Here is a 21,016-nt window from a genome sequence, read left to right as displayed (position 1 = left end):
AATATGCAATAGTATTTTCCCCCTTCCTTCCATACTGCTAGGAGTTTCCATTCCTTTCTATATGGTATAAAAACCAACTTGCAAAGACTTTACTTCAGTATCTAACTGTGACATCACATTGTATCTGCTTTTATTGTTGTCGACAGGACTTGCATTGCAAGGCTGGACCTGTTGACAACTATAAAGGTGTAGGTCGATTTGATAAAATCTGCACTGCATTATTTGTCAAACAACAACATTGTAACAACTCTCAAGAATAAAGTCAGACACTATCTTCATTTTCATAGATTATCTATCTCAATTAAGTCACAGTGATCTATAAATAGATTTTAATACCATAGAGAGATGAAATGGAAACCAAAAGGCTGTCTGGAAGGTAAGAAGTAAATTTAAAATCCAATAGCTTGTGTCTAACTAAACGTTATTCCAGTTTAATTGTTTTTAAACAGGGAACAAAAAGGATAAACTCAAGGTTCACTAACTGGCTTTTTTCAGGCATTCACCTGCATCTCAGAGTCATCCTCAACTGATGGAGTTTGACTTAGAGATTTGGTTGAAAGCACCATAAAAATCTAGTTAATGGACCTCAAGATTTTTTTTTTGTTATGCTGAAGTCTCCACTGTCATGTTCATAAAGGATGATTCTTTACCAACGTGACAGTGGGTACTTGAGTCTCAGAAACCAACCTGTAGTCTTCTCGTGTGGCGACCAGACTCGACACGTTCCGTAGGATCCCTCCTCCGCTCTCAATGATGGCGAGTGAGTTGGTCTGACATCGGTACGTCAGCGTGCTGACCAAGAATCCCAGAGCGCCTTCCACCGAGCAGATCGCCACCTTGTTGTCGATGCTGTGAGCCGACAGGTTCCACAGAGCGCTCAGAAGACTCTTCAGGGTCGACTCCTGCAGAACCAGCAAAACAAACAAAGGTTTTATTTGGGTTATCCAAAAAGTAAATTTCAATGTTTTAAAAATGTTGTTTTTTAGTCCATTTCAAAGTGAATCTGAGTCACACAACTTTAACTGTTTTGTTGTTTAGGTTGATTTATGTGATGCTTTAAGTAATAGTTTAACATTCTGGGAAATACTTAGCTGAGCTCAGCTAAACATCAAGACTAGAGGCAGGGGAAACAGCTAATCCTAGCTCTGTTCAAAGTTCACTGATGAACTGATGACATTTTGTTAAATCTGTACACTTTTTGGATTTGGTCTCTGTCCAGACATCATGGTACCAAACCTGACAGCCTCAATGCGGCCACAAGACCTCAGGAAGCTGCACAAAGTCACTTCACCGACTGTAGTTCAACAAGACATAGTTCCAGTATTTAACTTGCCCTAAAAACACCAATTGGTTTTTACGTTTGTGCAAAGGCGAAACAATGAGATACAGCATGTTAATCAGTGATCTTTAGAGGTGTTTAAAAGTGTCTTTTTGAACACGGAGCCAGATTAGCTGCTAACCCCCGGCATATTTTCTAAAATGTCTGTTTCCTCAAAAGGATTTGTGATTTCGCATATTTCAGAAAAATTGAAAATGATTTCTTTTTTGTTGTTCTAGCCATCCATTGGTTTCAGTCTGCGAATATGACCTTCAATTAGCAGATTCTTGAAAGTTGATTCAGTTGTGTAATCCATCACTGGGGAGATCAAGTTAGCATTAACTGGTACAACGTAATGCAGAGCAGACTGTCAATCTGTGCCTAAACAGCATTACTAAGGCATGATAATGTGATACTGACAACAATTAATGCAGACTTGATGTTCAGTCCGATGGATTAGACAATTTAAGCATTGTTCAAGAATCTGCAAGTGATAAAAAAAATAATTATTAATTAAATGATACAAATTATGAATTAAAGGGAGGTAATTACTGCCCTGAAACTGAATGAACAATTCATTCCAAGGTCTAAAACAGAACAGCAGAAAAAATGTGTGTGATTTGTTGTTAAGGAGTTAAGACTTGCAAACACATTGACTTTGTCTTTTAAAGGAAAAGTTTGATGTTTTGGGAAATCCTCTTGTCTCTCTCTCTGAGAGTTCATTGTTCAGATGGATCACTCCTGTCTGTACAGTAAATATGAAGCTACAGCCAGTGGCTGCTTAGCTTAGCATAAAGACTGAAAACAGCTAGCCTGGCTCTGTCTAAAGTCAGACAAAATCCACCTACCAACCCCTGTAAAGATCACACACTATAGCTTGTTTGTTAAATCTGTACAAAATGGGAGAGGAAATAACCATCATCCAATGCAAGACAAGCAAGTTTTCGTTTTAACAGATCTTAAAAAAATAAGATACAGCATGCTAAACAGTGATCTTCAGAGGTGCTGGTCTGTGGATTTTGTTACCTGAAAATCTAAGTCTCGGCAAAAAAGTGAATGACTGAATTTCCCCACAAAGTCAAACTGTTCCTTCATGAAGTTTTACAGAATTCTTCAGGATAAAAGAAACAACCCAATGATAGAAATTATTGAAGGGTGTATCCAAAGCAGAGCACTTACAGTAATTATGTGTCTAATCAGTGTCTTCAAAAGAAATTTTAAAATGCTTCACTGGTATTTCACACGTCATTTTATATCCAGCACAACACCAACAAGGCACTGATCATCACATAATCTCCCCAAATAAATTTCTCTTATCATCAAACCGACTCCGTGTGGGTCTGTTTGTTTTATTTACCTTAGTGGCCTGTAGGGCACAGGTCATCAGCGCGGACACACAGCCGATGTCTCTGAGGACTCTCTTGCTGCTGATGTCGGCCCTCCAGGACAGATTCCTCAGGATGCTGGAGACCACCTGATGAAGCTCCTCGCTGTCCGAGGCCAGCTGGGCCACCAGAGCCCGAAGGCAGCTCTTCTTTGAGCACAGAGTCGCCTGAAGGAGGACAAACGGGGTTGTGGTAGTTTGGTGAATCAGTACACAGGTTTTTAAACACATCTGGATGTCAAGGTATGTTTGTCAAAGCAGGTGTTCAGGACAAACTATACATCGAAATTTACACAAAGAGACAAACCAGTGGAGCTAATGCCAAATCTCACATCTGCACAATTACTACCAGATCTCTATTGTCTGGAAAATACTTCATTGTATGGTTCGTATACATGCACGGCTACCAGTTATGTTACAGTGAAGTTCACCAATAACAATAATAGGAAGGCCTCTCTCACCAAATGAGGGTATTTTTAACCAAATAGTGGAGTTAAAATAACCTGAGAAGGGAACGTGAGTTTTTTACTCCTCAGGCGAACTTCTCACAGCTCAGACAAACAGTACGCCTAATGTGGCGAGGCGTCTCGAGTAGATGCTGCTTTACTTTAAAGGGCCACGATCCAGAAAGGTTGGAGTCCCCGTTTTTAGAAGGTCAGTATTGGGCCGACAATACAATTTAGCAGTTATTATTTATGTATAGTGTAGACAGTAAGTCTAGGCCTTTACATATTGGATATTGTAGATGCTCATAACATATATTTAGTATGATCAATTAATCTGCTGATATTTTTGTATTATTTGATATCAGTTCAGAAAATAGTGAAAATGTCAAGACGTCTTCATTTGTTTAATTTGCGATGATACGAAATAGAGAAGCAGTAAATGTTCCGCGTTTTCGCTGCAAAATTACCTGAATTTTCCAACTAATAGATGAATTGGCCGTTTGCTGTCGCTCCAGAGAGTTCTAGTCTGTGGTCTAGTCCAGAGACCAGTAGTTTCTGGTTAGTTCTCATTTAAACCAACTACTTGGCTCTCTACTTTTTTTTCTTTCTGCTCTGAGACTTATTTCCATGGTTGGAATCAGTAAAGTTCCTCTTTTGTGTCAGGTTGGATCACGTTTCACACTGAAAATGCAGCACCTTTTGTCTTTATCCTCTCCCTGTCAAACATCACTGCTCCCTGGTCCCTGGTCCCTGCAGGACTGACAGCTCCTGAGCTCCCGGTCTGTACCTTGTTGACGACGTCTCCGAATGTGAGGTTCGTCAGAGCCATCCCCGCGTATCGTCGCAGTGCCATGTTGATGGGATCGTTCTGCGTGCCGTACATGTCCTGGTCCAGGTGCATCAGATCTGCCACCACCTGTAGACCACCTGGAGGATGACACGAAACTCTCAGCACCACAGCCTGAACGTTCTACTGATGTGGGGGAAAAAAAGGGTCAGCGTTTCACAAACCTAGTTCATTCATGGCGCGTCTGTACTCCTCTTCAAAGGAAAGCTTCATGATGGCGCACATGGCCTGGCAGATCTGAGGGTCCACAGGTTCAGGAATATCTGCGGGGCAGAAAACAGAAGTGAGGAGACCTTTTCTTGCCACTGCCACCCCGCCTGTAGGCTTTGTGTGGAAGTTCACTTACGAGAAATCCACCGATTCTCATCTTCCCTGCAAAGATTCGACAACTTGAAAGAGACAGTTTCATGGGAACAGACCAAGTCTAAGACAGAATGAGCAGGTCAGTGTGACAGATTCGATATTCTGCACAAGGCTCACTCCGGTTTGGTTAACAGCCCCACGTGTTCCGTAAAAGTGTAGGCTTTGCTAAGACACGCGTTCAGAGCACAACAGGAACTCCACCAGCTTTTTTTCATTGACGTAAAAAATTCGGTTTCCAATGAAAAAAGCAGGATTTTTGTGAGCGTAAATCTGCTTCTCTAACTTTGCACTTTTGCGAACTGGTTTTGGTTCCGCCTCATTTGGAGGGATCTTTATTCATTGGTGGTTTGGTTTCCTCGGAGTTCAGAGGGGACTTCTTTTACCAGAGCTTAGGGATGAACAGTTAATCGTCTTTATATAGAAATAGCAGTTTGAGAGAGTGCGATTTTCAAGCCACAAAATCCACTGTTTATTTATAACTTACATAATGAACAAGCTGTAGCATTTTAAAATTTAAGTTGGCAAATTTTGACAAATGTTGTCTGCAAGTAAACTGAGTTGTAGTTAATGAAGGTTCATTCTGTGAGAGACCTTCGGCGTCCTGCTGCAGATATGAGATACTGTGACTTGGCAGCACTTTGTCATCGTTACTGCTCAATAGTTATGGCCTGATGTCAATTTTGAATTTCATGATTATAACTGAATGTTCAGGAGTAATGTCAAGTGTACTAGTATCTTATCTGTGAGCTTAGTTGGCCACGAGACACGTCTGTGATCATGCTCAGCACAACCCTCTTATGTGTAACACCGGAAACTACAAACCCTGACGTAGTCGAGTTTAACTCGTAGAAAACTCTCAACTTCACTGACAATCACGATATTGGTCAGAACATCTCAGTTCGATACTTTCCTCAGATGGCTCAGCGCTGCCAGTGGTTTTCGTTCTGTGTTTAGAGAGGACTTGACTCACCGGTGGTTTTGGTGCCTCCGGGTGAAGGAGTCCCAGTGTGGCTCTCGATCCAGTCCCAGCCGCTGTCGCAGTAGGTCCGGATCTGCTCCAGCATGTGCAGGACCCTCATCTCCCGGCGGGCCTGGCCCTCGTCCTGCTGGGAGCAGATGATGTTGTGGAGGGCGGCGCTGGCCCTGGATTTGGCCTCTCGGCTGCAGCCCGTCGTCGTACCGCCTGCCGCCGTCTCTCCAGGACCACTTCCTGCATCCGGAGCTTCGTGCAGGATCTGGACCAGCAGGGGGACGCAGCCGGACTTTCTCATGGCGATGCAGCTGTCCTGAGAGCTGGACAGGGCCAGCAGAGTCCGGGACATCTCCTCCTTATCTCTGTTAGCGAGCATGGAGAGCAGCCAGAAGACCATCTCCACCTGAGGATGGAAATGCTGTCAACAACTGCCTGCTGTCGACTACTACGCCCAGTGATTGCTAAAGTTATCAATATCATTATCATCATTAGCAATATTAATGAAAAACAAAATGGCAGAATTAAATGACCATTCTGGTGGTTTTGCGGCTTTTAGCCCCTAAACTTACCTCCCTCTGTCAGTCTAAAGTTTGACTTCCTTCCTTCAAAACAAACAGTTCGTTGCTTTCAGCTCATTTCTATGAAATTCAACTTGCAGAGACTGTGGAAACTGCAGTTTGATAAAATACAGATCATTTTGTCAATTCATGTATTTATTAGGGGTCAAAGTTACGTGTTATTACTTAAAACAAACCTTGGATACAAATGTCAAAGCGTGCAATTCTCTTGTATGAGCATGTTTTTAAAACTACAGCAAATGAAATAAAACGTTGACTTATGCATGTTACGGATTTACTTTTGCATACCACACTTTTGATTTGAATACTGCAGCTTCCTTTTTGTTCTTTGTCTTTTATAATAGAATAATTTCATTTTCAAATATTTTGCAAGACAAACCTGCATTTTCATTCCACATAGCCACATCCGCCGCGTAGGTTTGAAACGAAAAACGACGCAAAGTGTCGTCTTCATATCACTTCTAAGGTTTGACCATATTAAAACTTGGCAACAACTAAATCCAAAATGTTTTCTGATGTTGTTGTTAACATCAGTATTGGTGGAAACCAGTAACTCTACTGGTTCCCTTCAGGCCGAAATGTTGAGAAATGATCAGAGAAACATGAAATCATGATTTTCCAGCCAAAACTCAGACTCTTGATTTGTGACTAGTCTTCAATTTCTATGCTCTCGTTTCTGAAACGGTGCAGACGGAGCCTTTGATGGGCTCCCTGGACATTTTCTAGTATCTTGGTGATGGTGGTGTCTCTGACGGACACGGCCGGGAGTCTTCTGCTCCTGGCAGGTGAGTCTTGCTCTTGCGTCTTCTTACCTGTGGTCAGACTCTGTGTCTGTCTGCATGAACCCTCATGAATCAGAGACGTGTTGTTACCTTGCTGCCTCCGTCTGCGGGAGCTTCTGTTCCAGCTGCTGCGGCTGACGACGACGACGACGACGTGTTGTTCTCCGGTTCTCCGGCAGGAGGCTTCTCCGCTCCAGACAGCTGAAGAAGAAGACGACGACAGGAGGATGAGGAGGATGTCTTTGTTTGTCAGAGTTAAAGTGGGTGAGATGTGGAGATGTTCAGGCTGATGACGCTTTTCATCCTCACTGACGGTCTGAGAATATGTCTGAGACATGCAGAAGCTGTCTTTGGTTAACCAAATAAATATGAGCCGCCTGTGTCATCGCAGCGTTGCGGGGAATACTCTGCCCACGTCGGACGTAGAAACGATACCGGATTACTGCTAAAAGCAAAGACATTCAGAATCGTGACAGACTGGTAAAACCTACGCTCTCTGCCCTGTTAGTGATGGAAACACAAACCAAGTGTGGACAAAGGACATTTTGACGGAAGCAGGAAGAAGCAACGTTTGATAATAATGAGCTGAGGTGTAAACATATATTGGATTACATGGTTATTATATATTTCCTCTGTATTTATTGGTGACTGTTAAATTCACAATGCTTTATTTATTTTTTTAGCATTGAAAAGAGACGTGACCTGATTTGATTTTCAAGCACCAAACGTGTACCCGAGTCCTGTCAAAGGACGGAATCGAATTATTTTCAAATGTACTTCTATCCGAGGACGGAGCGTGGCTCAGTTGCCACGGTGAGAAATGCCGGCCGAGTGATTCTGGTCACATGTCCATCTTATTTGTAAGGATTCGTCTCAGGAGTTGAGCTGTGGTTCTGCACAGGGCTCCTCGCAGCAGTGCAGCAGGTGTGGCAGTGGAGGTGGGAGGGAAACAACGTGACCTATTTTTGCTTCTAGTCGGAGGATCCGGACTTTTCGTCTGATCCTTAAAGAGAACAACACAAACGCTTTGTCCTCACACGCAGAGGCGGATAACGCTCTAAATTTGATCGATTCGGCCTTTTTGTGCCCTGATTTCCTCTTTGAATTTGTCCTTGAGCTCCTGTTGGATGAGAGGCCCAGGACTGCAGACGGGAATATTGAGTTGGAAAGAAAGGAAATGTGGATTTCCTGTGCTCTTGGGACTGTGTTTAGCAAGGCCGGGGCTGACTCTAGGGCAAAGTGCGGCGCTCGTGTGTTGGATTTTGACGGTGAAAGTATGAAGCTGCAGACGCTTGTTGTTGTTTTTCCAGCAGGGAGGTTGACTGGTCTCACTTGTGTTGAAATATGCAAACTATCAATTTTACAGTGTTTGCTTATTTTTCCAGCTTTTTATTATGAAGAATTTACATTTGAAGTGATGGATGGTGAGTCTTATTATCAGGTTGCCAGATTTTCAGAATCTGTCTTGTAGGAGAACTAAGGTGTTAAAAGGGATTTTTAATTGAAACTATTGGTGTATATATATATATATAGTCTCTATTTTAAGGCTTGAAGCTGATTGAACGACTTGAATTTTCTGTATTGAGGCACTTTTGACATGTTGGATATGTATCTATTGTGTATTTATTTTTATTATTATTAGGTATTTATTGTTTATTTTTCTTTTTTCTGTATGTTGTACTAATGCGTTTCATAATTCTGTGATTGTTTTTCATTTGGTTCCTTTTTTGAAAAAAAATCTACTTTTACTTTTTCATTTTCATTGTTTTGGTTCATTTTGTGTTTGAGGGTTTTTTTGTTTTCAGATCTCAGCAGCTGCTATTTCAGTCCTGTGATGACGACTATGGAGGAAATAAACCCAAACTGACTCCGTGTGTTTTATCTCTGGAAACTTCGAGAGCTTCACTAGAATTCAAAACCAAACCTGGCTGTGAAACGTTCATTTCGCTGCCTGCCTGTTAATCTTCACACACACACACACACACACACACACACACACACGCAGCTTCATTTGGATTCACAGACTGAAATCCTCTGAGAGTCGTATCAAAGCTTTCATCCCCCTGTCTCCATCCCGTCACCATGGCAACGCCTCCGGGTGTGATGTGTGTGTGTGTGTGAGCCAAAGACCATCTGCAGACAAAGACGCCAGTGTGTGTGTGTGTTTGTGTTTTCCTCCTGTTAACAAAGGAAACCTGAATATTTTCTTCCTCCTCCGTGTGTGTGTGTTGGACAGCCTGAATCCGTGGCTCTGATCCAAACCTCCTCCATTAAACACAACCAGCTGCAACACGGCGACAAAATGGACGCCAGCGAGCGCAGGACTAAACCTGATACATCCGGTTTATCTGCTGCTCCCTGTCAGGCACCGTCCGTCAGCAGCAGCAGAGGACGACCGGCTCCACGCGCACACAGATCAAATCTGCCGACACTGCACGGATCGGCGTGAGATTTACCGTGTGTGTTCCTGCTTTTTTCACGCGCTCGAACACTGGTTACGAATGTTAAACGGGTCGATTTCAAGGGAAGTGGTTCCGGATATTTCCGGCTAAAATACTAAACGTTACCCACAGTAGCTACAGCTTCTCCCGTCTCTCAGTTACCGGTTTTATCCGCTGCCCTTGACCTGATGACAGCGAACACGTCGCGGTACACATGAGCAAAGACTGCGTACGGAGGGTGGACGCCGGGGTTCAGCCTCACTGGTCTCAGTGACGCCTTCAGATCCGAGTGACCCTCAGGACAACCTCCGCTCCCGTTAGCCCCGGCAGCCGCGGCGGCTCGGCCGAATAGATGGCGCTGGATCTGAATGATGCGGTGCAAGTACGCGATTACCGCGGCCAGCAGCGTCGCCGGAGCCGGTCTGAGTTTCAGCCTAAACCGGGTCCACAACCCCTAACCACGGTCAAGTGTGTCAGCCAACAGTTCCTCATCAAGAGGAACATATGGGGGGCGGCACAGACTTCCAAATGTTTGCACACCACAGTTACCGTTTGTTTTTTCCTGTTTCTGAGCCGTACAGCTTGGCCCACAGCCCAGACCCTTAGTCCAGAACACAGAAGGGGCTCCATGTGAGGCCCCGAATCTCAGAGACAGAAATCTCCAAACCAGGACACAGAAAACCAAAACCGTGTCCGACAGGAGAGATGCCACAGAGAGAAGAGAGAGCGCGAGTTTGTCTCGGATTTGGGGGACGTGACCCTTTAAGGAGGTAATGAGGGCTCTCCACTGCGTCTCCTCTCTGTCAGCGATGTCCTCGTGTCTCCGCTGCTGTTGTCAGAGGGAAGCAGAGCAGAGAGAGGACAAACTGGCTCGCTCTCTTTATCTCCGTGCCAGCCCTGCAGCCTGGCAACAGCCAATCGGAGCGCAGCTCACAGACGGTTTCTCTGCATAGCAACGAGCCGAGGCCGGGACAGAGTCGGAGACGGAGACGGAGGAGGGTCGAATATAAATTTAACAAGGAGTTTCAGGTTCTAATGGAGCAGAACGCTGATGTAAAGAACCCTGAGGAACACAGACGTTAGAAATGGGTTTAGAATGAGAGTTTAGGAAATCTACACAAGTGAATTATTTACCAGTCACTGCTGATTCATTTTCTGTTCACGACTTATTTCATTATCAGATCAATTAGTCTGTTTCTACATATGTATTTATTCTCAACAAATCACATGGGAAAGGTTTTTATTATTGTCTGGGTTTTGTTCTACACTAGTTAATGATTAGTTTTTACGGTTTTTTACGGATTTTAAAGCCATTAAGTTCATGAACCTGCGTTGCTGGTTTTATGGACAAATCGATGAATTTGCCTGTAGTTTAAAATCAAAAGAAGCAACCAGAGGCCGTCGGGGATTAATGTTCACGTGATTAGTCCTCGTAGTAGTCCTCCTGGTCCGCCTGGTACACAGTAGACCAGGAGGACTACCTTTCAAAAGAGAAGCTGATCATTCTTACATTTCCACACACGATTTTCACTGAAACTGGTTTGCTACTGTCGGACGTCATTATGTTTGATATTTAATTTAAAAACCGAACATTAAAACGACCTGAAAATTCAAATCCTGTCTGAAAAACGATCTTTTAACTGATCTAATTTTCATTTTTGTGTTTCCGCTTCATTTTCACGTGTGTGCTATTCATGTCGCTTTAATCTGTATTATTGCAAGGCTAGAACAATTCTGCATAAATAAAATGTATGATTGTTATTTCCCTCCTTAGTAAAATGATTTGAGGCGGAAAAAAGTGTTGATGATTTTCATGATTCATTCTGGTCTTGTAGGTCAAAGGTCGCACTGAGTTTCACCTGGTGAATAATTTGGTTATTTATGAAGTCGGACCAGACATCGTCCCCTCCTCCACCAATCAGCGTGAAGAAAATCTCGATGACGGATTTAAATGCTTCACATTTTATTTCGCTGATGTGGTTTAACAAACGGCAGTTTTATCTAGAGAACAGAGAATAGTGAAGGAGTTTCAGCAGCTCGTCGTGAAAACACAAACAATGAAACGCTGAGCTCCGACTATTCAGGGAGCCACTGGATCACGACGCCTGCGGATCTGGAGTTCAGTCCCAGACCCGGGACTGTGGGACTCCAGATAGGACTGAGGTTAAGGTCTCTGTCAGACTGGAAATTCGGTGCTTTTGGTCTGAATAAAGGAAAAAATGGTCCGTTCTTCATGATCAGCTTTAGTAGTCCAGGCTGGAACTGGTTATATTACAAAGAGACAGTTGAACTGACAAAAATACAGAGAGCGGCACACGAGCTCAACACACCTTCGCTTTGACCTTCCTGATGTACGAGGGAAACAACCCCCTCCTTCAACAGATGGCTTTAATATCAGCTTATTCTTCTGAAGTCCAGCTAAAACACACATCTTCTCTCACAAAGTCCTGTTGGTTGGTCTGCTTTGCTTTCACACCACAGACGCACCACCAGGGTTCACCTCCAGGCGCGCCAGTTGGTGCCAAAACCCTCCTTTTCAACCCGTCTCTGTGCAGACACCAGAGTTTGACCAGAGCTTCCACACAAGCCCAAGCAAGCCAGACAGGTTTGGCTGTGCCTCCATGTTTACAGCTCTTACAGTCTGTAAAACGTCAGCGTGAACCTGAAGCTGCATCCGTCAGAGAGTTGACACTTAGTCAGCACTGAATCTAAAAAATGCAGACCGCCAAGTCCGAGACTGTTGCGATGTGAGTGGTTGGACAAAGCTAGATATGCACTGTATTATTCAGCATGATGGCCATATAATGCCAGAATCAATTCTGTTGATGAGTGTATTAAGTTATGTAACCCCCCCCCCACCACACACACACACACACACACCCTTTTGCTTCAGAAATATATTCAGAAAACACAGAAACAATTTCAAAAAGGTTCAATCAAAGCTCCATCCTCAGTTCTGATCAAATCAGACACATCGTGATATGAAGGACAGTCCTGGATCAAATAGATGAGACCTGTGGCTGCTGACACTGGGTCCAGTGCTGCTAAATGACCAGGTCTCACTGTCCCCTGGTCCATCCCTGATCAGGTTTCTTCTGGCTTTGTGTCTTAATTGATGCAGGCGAGGCTGCAGGTTATACATCATATTGTTACAATTAATCAGTTTTGTAGGACAGAGCTGTGGTTTTTAAAAGCATAACTGACAGGACAGTGTGGAGCTCCTGGCGGAAAGACTAATCTGAACTCTGACCTGATGCTTGTCCTAGTTCTAACGTTAAACCTGAACCCTTAACTGACCCCTCAAAGAGGTGTCGAGCAGCCGGAGACTCGCTCTACAGGACTTTCCCTCCTGGGGAGGAACGACCCAAACTACTGCACATATCAGCCAATCGTCAGATCTGCAGCCAGAGAGAAGCATGGAGACAAACTGGTCGAACCAGAAACATGTTGAGCTGAATGAAAGAATGTTGAGTCCACGAGAGAGAGAGAAAGACGGAGATGAAGGCAGATCTGTCTGAGGCAGGATACAGGCCTGGAGTTTTTTTACTTTTAGTTACCACTGAATGAAGAATCAGACACAAACATGGAGCCTGAAACAGCTGTAAGTATCTGACTGAGATGCTCTGATTGTTTGTGTGAATGACGGCAAACCAGATTATCAGATTAACTTTGAGCAAGCCTGAACATGAACTGAAAGATCTGACCAACGACGCTTCGCTAATAACGTGTCTGTGTGGTTCTGTTCAGTAGTGATACAGTTCTACCTGTTGGTCAACCATCAATAAGAACTAATTTCTAATATATCACAAGGGTCTGCGGTTCTAAATGTTAGGATGACACTAATAAAGGTTCTGGGGTTTCTCAGTTTGTAATGAGCCATTAGTCACTTGCAGTTAGAAATGTTAACAAATCACCGATAAAATGTTCTACAATCCTCCAAGTCTGCAGCTGTAAATGTTAATAATCAGTCTGTAAATGGACTTTGGTCCACATGTCCTGCGGCTATTTTCCAGAAGCTCAGTGGTCAAACAGTCCACTGGAGACGTCTCCCTGATGAATTAAAGACATAAAAAGACAAAGTGTCTGCAGCAGACAGAGTTTCCCACAACCTGGCAACCCAAAGGACGTTGTTGTTAAGGTCCTATAACTGATCTATAAAGCATCAGTAAAGGATTTATTCACCATTAATAAAGCCAGTAAATGCACCTTATCTTTTGGGGCTTTTGACTGAATTAACAGTCAACAAGCAGCTTGGGATCATGAATGTCTGAACCAAAGTTCATCACAGTCCATCCAACAGTTGTTGAGACGTTTCAGTCTGGAACAAAGTGCTGGACTGACTGACATTACCACCCCACTAAAAAAAAAAAATTAGATTATTCAACAATATTCTCATGTAAAATTGATTTTCTTTCTATCACTACTTCCTAATAAAAACCCTTTAACTTTTCAGGATCAAAGAAAACAGACTCATTTCAGATTAACACGATGGAGTTTACAGATTATCTGAAGTGTTCCTTAGCGGCCGGATGGAGGCGTTTCTCCAACACGTTTCCCAGGACTAAAGTGAAACCATTTTTAAATATGATTTGTCTTATGCAAGTTGTCCTCCAATCTCTTAACAGTCATTCTACACAGTATGTCCAATTATTAACAATAAACTTAAAAAAAAATTGGTACATTGGTACACATGTGTAACCAAGGGGACTAAATGACAATCATCAGTGACATAGCTGAAGAGGACAGGCAGGATTTTGGAACAACAAAAAGCTCTAATCTTCACATGTCTCATGAAGCTGATGAGGTTTTGTACCTTTGTGAAGTTCACCACAACTGGATTTTTAATGTGCCCTTGTCTGGTACTAGATGTGAGTTTACAACAACATGGACATTTTGTTGACACAGTCATCTGATGAGATATACTGCATGACTTGTACTACAAGTGATCAACCCTCTGCTCTTAAAATCACGACCAGCGTGTGGGTGATTGAATGTCCTTTCTCATGATACTGTTTTTGTCTATTTGTCAGTGGACCTGAAGAAAGAAAAGGACTCACAGTGAACGTGAAGTAAAAATCTTCTAAACAAGACAACTACACTGCAATGAAACAAGTCTGACACAACAACCGAAGCTGAAAATGAGTCCTGTAGAAGAACCGTCACAGGATAAAGCCCAGGAAAGGTCTAAAAAACATGTCCAAGAGGATGATTTAACCAAAGAATTTGACCAAAATGACCGCAAAGATAAAGATGAGGAGGTTAAAGATTTTCTCAAGACAAATCTGAGGGAGAAAAGGACGATCAGCCCGCTGACTCTTCTCAAAGAGGACTTGAGCCAGTTTAAGGAAGAAGTGCTGAAAGTGTTTAAGGACAAAGACACGAAGACGGAGCATGAGGACTGCCAGGTTAGTCAGACAGAAAACAAACCTACCAGCAGCATGCTCAGTCTTCTGAGAGAAGATCTGTGCATGCTGAAAGAAGACATGACCAGCATCTTCAACGTCAGCTCGTCCAAGGACAGAGACGTGAAGTCTGCAGATCCTAAAACCAGTCAGTCAGTGGAGAGGATAATCAACCCTCTGAGCCTTCTCAAAGAGGACCTTTCTAATGTCTTCAAAATCGGTCTTTCAAAGGAGAAAGACAACAAGGGCCTCGCTGCAAAGGAGGACTCCTCCAAAATAAAAGACCTGAAAGCTGAAAGATCTGACGACCCCTTTAGAACTCTGTTTAGAAGAGACCAAAAACTTATAAAGACTTCTGAAAAAGCAGAGGAGAGTCAGGGGTTTAAAAAGATGCTTTCAGAAAAGAGTGAGGATCAAATGGACGATGGTTTTAGGAGAAAATTCTCAGAGCAGAACAAAGAGAAGGTCGATGATGAGAAAATGAACACCCTGAAAGACGGGGGGAACGAATCAGAGGACACTGAAATGGAGAAATCTGAGACGACAACAAGTGAGGAGATGACATGTACATCACAGACAGGTAGGCCCAGAGGTTGGGTGAGTTTGAGTGAGGATTCTCCAGGAACCTCTGACTTCTACTTAGTTTATATTATTGGGTAGAACAACTTACCCTCGAATCGGTGACTATAACTTTAGCTGCAATAATATCTCTGCCCTTGTGTAAATCTGAGCTCATGTGTAAATTTGGGGTAAATAAAAATTGAGTCTTGAGTGTGGCTATACCGATCCGCCTCTGACTGGACTAACGTTTATTATTATTAAAACTATTATTATTATTATTATTATTATTACAAAAGGCCTATCCTTTTTCATGTTACTTCTGCAGCGCGACTTTTCCCCGTGGTTTCCTATATTCTGTACAGCGTCCTGTGGTAATCTGTCTGCGGCCTGTTGATGTTTCAGAAGTTTTGGATCAGATTCAGACAGCCTCTCCAGCAAACAAAACAAATAAATTTCTTCCTAACTATGCCTTTTTTCAACTACACTGTCATATTGTTTCCTGATGTAGCATCATTACGTTGTTGAGATGTGATTTAGTGCGTAGTTTTTTGCATAAAAATGTAACTAAGCATACCTGTAATGCTGTGGTTTTATTGGCTAAATGGCAAATATGCATTGGTGTAGCAAGAAAAATATTTACAAAAAATCCTGTGACTCTTATAAGGATCGTAATGCAACAGGTGCAGCCGCCTCTCACAAAAATTACTTGAAAACAAGCATCAATTTCTCCCTGAATTCTTGAATTCTGAATTCCAGTATTGTTGAAATGAAATGGAAATATTGAAGGTTTTTCCATCATTTCCCATTAGTGTTTTGAATGATGATTTGATTAACATATGTAGCTACAGGAGAAAACTTTGTACCATTATCTTAAAGTTCTGTGCATTGAAAGACCGTTTCTCTACAGCTGTTCAGAAACATGGGGGTGATGACTCTTCTGTGGTGTCAGGGGAAGACGAGAAAATAAAGGAGGAGAAAGAAGGTGAACCTTCAGAGACTGTTCCCTGGGAGACTCTGTTCTCTGGGATCAGTCTCTTTAGTCTGAGAGACACCAAAAAAGTCGACCTGAGGTGAGAACGGTTTGGACCTTCGGTGTCACTCTGCTCTGCTATAGCCAGACTTAATAAAATCTTGTGACACCAAAATGTTACGTGTTGTGGTTTTAACTGTTAGATGTTCCGTTTGTTTCTGCTCTTGCAGGGATCAGCTGGTAGAAGACCTGTGGTCTGTGAAAAACTGTGAGATCCCATAGTTTTCATTTCTTTCTGCCTCATGGGAAAGGTTTTCTCCAATATTTAATCCCCTGTGTGTGAGAGCCTATAATAAAGTCTGCAGTATCATCCGCATAGAGTCACAACATTGATTGAGATCTGATATGTTCATAAGTGTTGTGGCTGCTAAATGAGCACAGTTTGTAATGTAGATTTGTTTAGTCCATTATCTCAATATCACAACTTGACTGCATCATTTCTAATATCTAATCCAACTGTTATCAAAAAACTAAACTCCACCTTAGTCTAACAATTTAAAAACCCAATTCTGTGTAGATATTATACAGCACTAATTACTGGTTGTCCTGCCTCACACAGATGGCGGTTATTGTTGTTGTTTGTTGTAGTCATACTTGTTGGGATGTGATGTCACATCTTCTTAGCCAATCACAATCGACATCACTGCATCCATCCTCTGAAAGTGCCTGAACTTGAATTTAGTATCACCTCCTCAGCAGAGTCAAAATTTTGTTCCAGGAACTCGTATCCAAATTAGGCAGAGAACAGTGGAAACACAAGCAGAAGCAGAGACATTGGATACGGGTTCCTGTGGGGGAGCATTCGCTCTCAGTCTGGAGACAGGGACCAGAACCAGAAAGAAGAACTGACAGAGGTGTAGGTAGATCAACACACTGTAAATCATTTAAGTTTGTTCAACTTGCCCTGCTGACTTAAAAACATGAGGGAACTGAACTCAGGTTTAATATTTAGTTCAATGTTGTTTTATGAGTTTTTCCAAATGTAACACTGAGCTTAGTTCACTGAACTGGAGATATTAAGTTGACTCGACTGCTCGGTCACAGACAGATTTACTTTCCTTTTACATTTTCTCAGTTTAAAGCGTCAGTGCTTCATCGGACAGGAAGAACTTCCAGCTGCAGAGTCAGTACGAAGGCGACGAGTGGGGCTGCCAGTCACTGTGTCAACCTCTGAGCGTGGGGGGGTCGGGACTGAATCCACCACTAACCTTCATCGTGGTTCACACTGTTCATCATTACGAAAAGGAACAACCGGGACTAAATTTAACCTCTGTTTTCTTCAAACTACAAAAAATAAGAGTCTCTAAAGAGTTTTAACCCTACCAATGCATGCTGGGAAGTCTGTTGATATGCTAGTTTTGTTTCTTAAAAACTTAATTTGATGAGTTGAGTAAATTGTCAGCATTTTTTTTCATTCAGCTCATCGTTTTAAGTCCGAACAGCTCATGTTTATAAGTTCTGAAGTCTGAAAAATTAAAACTAGACGTTCTCAGTTGAATTAAACTAAATTAACAAAACTTGCATATTTCCATTAAGTTAACGTGAAATGATGAGTTGATTTCACTAAATTCCTGTTCCTACGAGACCACCAAAAAACCATAATAATTATTCTACCTACTCGGTAGTGTTTAGATCTAATAAATCTGTTATTTTTGGGATAAATTTCATCTCTAAAATCTCAAACATTATCACAAATGTTTGTTCATTCTGGATAACAAACTAAAAAGCTGCAGAGATTCGGTTTACACTGATATGAAGCAGACAAAAGCAGCACATTTTTCATTTAACATACTTTGGGGGGACCATATGTTGACAGTAGAAAGATGACAAGAAATGAGGGTAGAAGATGAACTGACATGAAACAAGGGTCCCCAGCAGGACGTGGACTGGGGACGCACCCTGGGGCCTTAAACCCTAAGACAGGAAGTCTTTAAAAAAAAGCAGGGACCAGACAATGTTTTGAGTTTTTACTGGAGAAGTGACGTCAGTCATTCTTCAAATATCAAAACTGTCCACAAATGGTTGATCAACTCATCTTGTTCCTTGTGTTCCCCCTCAGTTGCCTGTTATTTGACCTTTGACCCCAGCACTGCCAACTCAGAGCTCCACCTGACCAACCGCAACAGGAAGGTGACTCGCGTTTGGTCGGACCATCGATCATTGAACCACCCAGACCGGTTCGAGTGCTGCCCTCAGGTCCTGTGCAGGGAGGGGCTGCTGGACTCGGTGTACTGGGAGGTGGAGTGGAGCGGCGGCGCCGACATCGGCGTCACCTACAACAGCATCTCAAGAGACGGAGACACGGCGAGCTGTCTGCTGGGACACAATGAGCGGTCCTGGAGTCTGGAGTGCTCAGAGGGGAGCTACACACCATGCTACAACAACAAGAGGTTCAGATCCTCCTCACCTAAACCCTTCACCCACAGAGTTGGGGTTTACGTGAACTGGTCTGCAGGATCTCTGTCCTTCTACTGTGTCTCTCAGGACACCATGGTCCACCTCCACACCTTCACGTCCACCTTCACTGAGCCCTTGTACCCAGGGTTTTGGGTGTGGGCCTATGACGGCTCGGTGTCGCTGTGTCAGGTGGAGTTAGACTGGGAACGGCTGCTGCAGTGAACCGCTGAGAACAGGGTGGACCCATGCAGGGGTAAGACTGGAATATGTCTCTCCTAAGACCCATGTTAGACAGACCAGTGTGAGGACTTCAGCATCAAATAAGCTGGTTGGTTAAAGCGAACCCTGAGTGCGTTGCGTGCAGCGCGGAGACACGTGTTCCAGTCTGAAGAAGTTCAGCTGAATGTTAATGTGAAGTACTTGATTCTAGAAACTCGCAGGGCTGGTTGATAAACTACTATAGCTCACGAATTAACTGCTAACACGCTCAGTTCCCTTATTACAGTTCAGAGGATGTTGGAGGCAGCCTGCAGGAGACATTAGGACATAAGAGACGTCCTCCACTCAAGTCTTTTATGGGTCCGACACATCACTTCAGATGAAATCTGTTAGTGACTGGACGCTGGAGCTGATCAGACTGATCTGATTCATCACCACAGTTTTACAGATTCAATTCGGCTGGAACATCACCAACGAGTTTAGTTTTCATTTCTGATTCACAACTGGATCCGTGTTAACTGGAGGTCCGATTAATGAAGGAAGAACTAAACAACTTTCATCATCCATCAGAAAGATTGTTGAACCCTACGGTCAGAGAGAGGAAGAGTCTGGTTACCGGCTGTGACATCGGGGCTGGCGTTCTTTCACCTTTGGTGTGTGTGTGGGTGTGTATCATCATGGCAAAATGTGGTCCTGGAGACACCCATCGCAGCGGGAACTACCACAGAGGTGGTTTAGAGGCCTATGGCAGGTGTCTGTCTGTGGACAGATTTTGTCACCACGATAGCGTCACAGCTGTGCAGGATACAGTCACAAAACTTTTCAGGTGCAAAGTTGAGATCAAAGGGAAGGCCGAGTTTGTAGGCTGGTGTGGTCTGAGCGTCCAAAGTAGGATGGCTGGAAGTGGGGAAGGGGCCATTGCCCCCCCACTTTATGCCCCGGGCCCACGTTCATTTCAAGTCGCGGATCACTGTATCACGGCTTCAGTCATTCACTCTAGGACAGTAGGTGGAACAACAGAGCATCTTGCGATGGAATCACATGGTTTGGCACACTGAATAAATCCGGTTTCACCAAACTCACTTCTCTCATGTTGTGTGCTCCACTGCACCACACGCACCGATTTGGCGTCGAGGCTGGTGTGATCTCTAGTTTTTTATTATTCTATCTAAATATCCGTTTCTATCGGGTTGAAAATCTCTGTGTCAGGTAAAAAGAATATTTTGACATGAGATATTTACTTAATTTCCACTTTCCAAAGTGCTGCTGAATAATTTCTACAAATTACGAGACAATCTCATCATAACCTGGTTTATTACATAACAAATTTACAAGCAGATGGAAATAATTAAAAAATAATCACAGCCTGGTTTGCTTTTGAGCTTTCAGTGTCTGAGCAGAAACTTTACAAACTGTGGTTTGACGGATCTGTTCGCAATATGACTAGAAAATACAGGTTTTTAATGAACGTGCAGCTGCTTTCTCTTCTGCCATGTTGGAGGACGTCACTACACTGCTGCACAGGCAGAGCTGATTTAGACAGTACTTCACAATATCTGTGCAAATACAAACTCCAAGGGATACAGAGCCTTTAAACCTGCAGACTGACAGCAGGTCCAGCTGTGATCCAGCTGTGAAATCATCAGAATCAGAAACGGACGTTGCTTCATAGGAAAGAACGTCTCATTTCTCTTCCTTTCTTGTGAGGAACTAAGACGAAAGACGACGTTTTCGGGGAATGAGCAGCACCTCACGTCATCAGTAACAGATAATAAGCTACGACGGTTTCCTCCGTTTTCACTTAGAGGTCGGCTCTGTCAGGACAGCTTGTTATTCACCAACGACCTGATGTGATTCACCGTGATCTTGTTATGACGGATCTTTTTTTAGAGTTTTTAAAGTTAACCGAAGACTTTTACATTTACATATGTGTTGTTTTTTTTCAGTGAACGGCAGATCTTAGCTCGTTATTTGACATTAAAGGTCCTTGGCCTCGGAAAGGTTGATATCACTGCTGTAGCCTACGTTTGCCTTAACTGATGTTAACCCTTGATGCACAAGTATAGATCACTGCACGCGCCGTGACAGGATCTAAAGCTGTGAGTACCCATCTGTGGTTCTCGATCAGTTCTCCTTCTTTGACAGATTCATTTGTGAAGAGTCAAACACTAACCTGCTCTAATAAATTCTGACAATGGAATCAATCTGATTGATACGTCATTTCTGCTCGTGTGTGTTTATGTATGGTATGTTTTTCTATATGCGTAATAGATCT

General features: G+C 43.1%; 1 protein-coding gene across 1 annotated transcript in view; it reads right to left on the bottom strand.

Moving 5' to 3' along the window:
• apc2 (APC regulator of WNT signaling pathway 2) overlaps positions 1–21,016 on the bottom strand; it is a 47,809-nt gene that overhangs the window by 9,574 nt on the left and 17,219 nt on the right. Inside the window, exons 8-13 of the mRNA XM_040127740.1 lie at positions 6,782–6,892; positions 5,329–5,734; positions 4,160–4,258; positions 3,936–4,075; positions 2,676–2,870; positions 688–902 (exon numbers count right to left, since the gene is read on the bottom strand). Of these exons, the coding sequence (XP_039983674.1) occupies positions 688–902; positions 2,676–2,870; positions 3,936–4,075; positions 4,160–4,258; positions 5,329–5,734; positions 6,782–6,892 (1,166 nt within the window). The remainder of the gene's footprint in view (positions 1–687; positions 903–2,675; positions 2,871–3,935; positions 4,076–4,159; positions 4,259–5,328; positions 5,735–6,781; positions 6,893–21,016) is intronic.

The sequence above is a fragment of the Xiphias gladius genome, chromosome 6 (genome assembly GCF_016859285.1).
Source record: "Xiphias gladius isolate SHS-SW01 ecotype Sanya breed wild chromosome 6, ASM1685928v1, whole genome shotgun sequence".
Lineage (NCBI taxonomy): Eukaryota > Metazoa > Chordata > Actinopteri > Istiophoriformes > Xiphiidae > Xiphias > Xiphias gladius.
The sequence above is the reverse complement of the archived record's forward strand: the minus strand, read 5'-3'. Positions and strand labels throughout refer to the sequence as shown.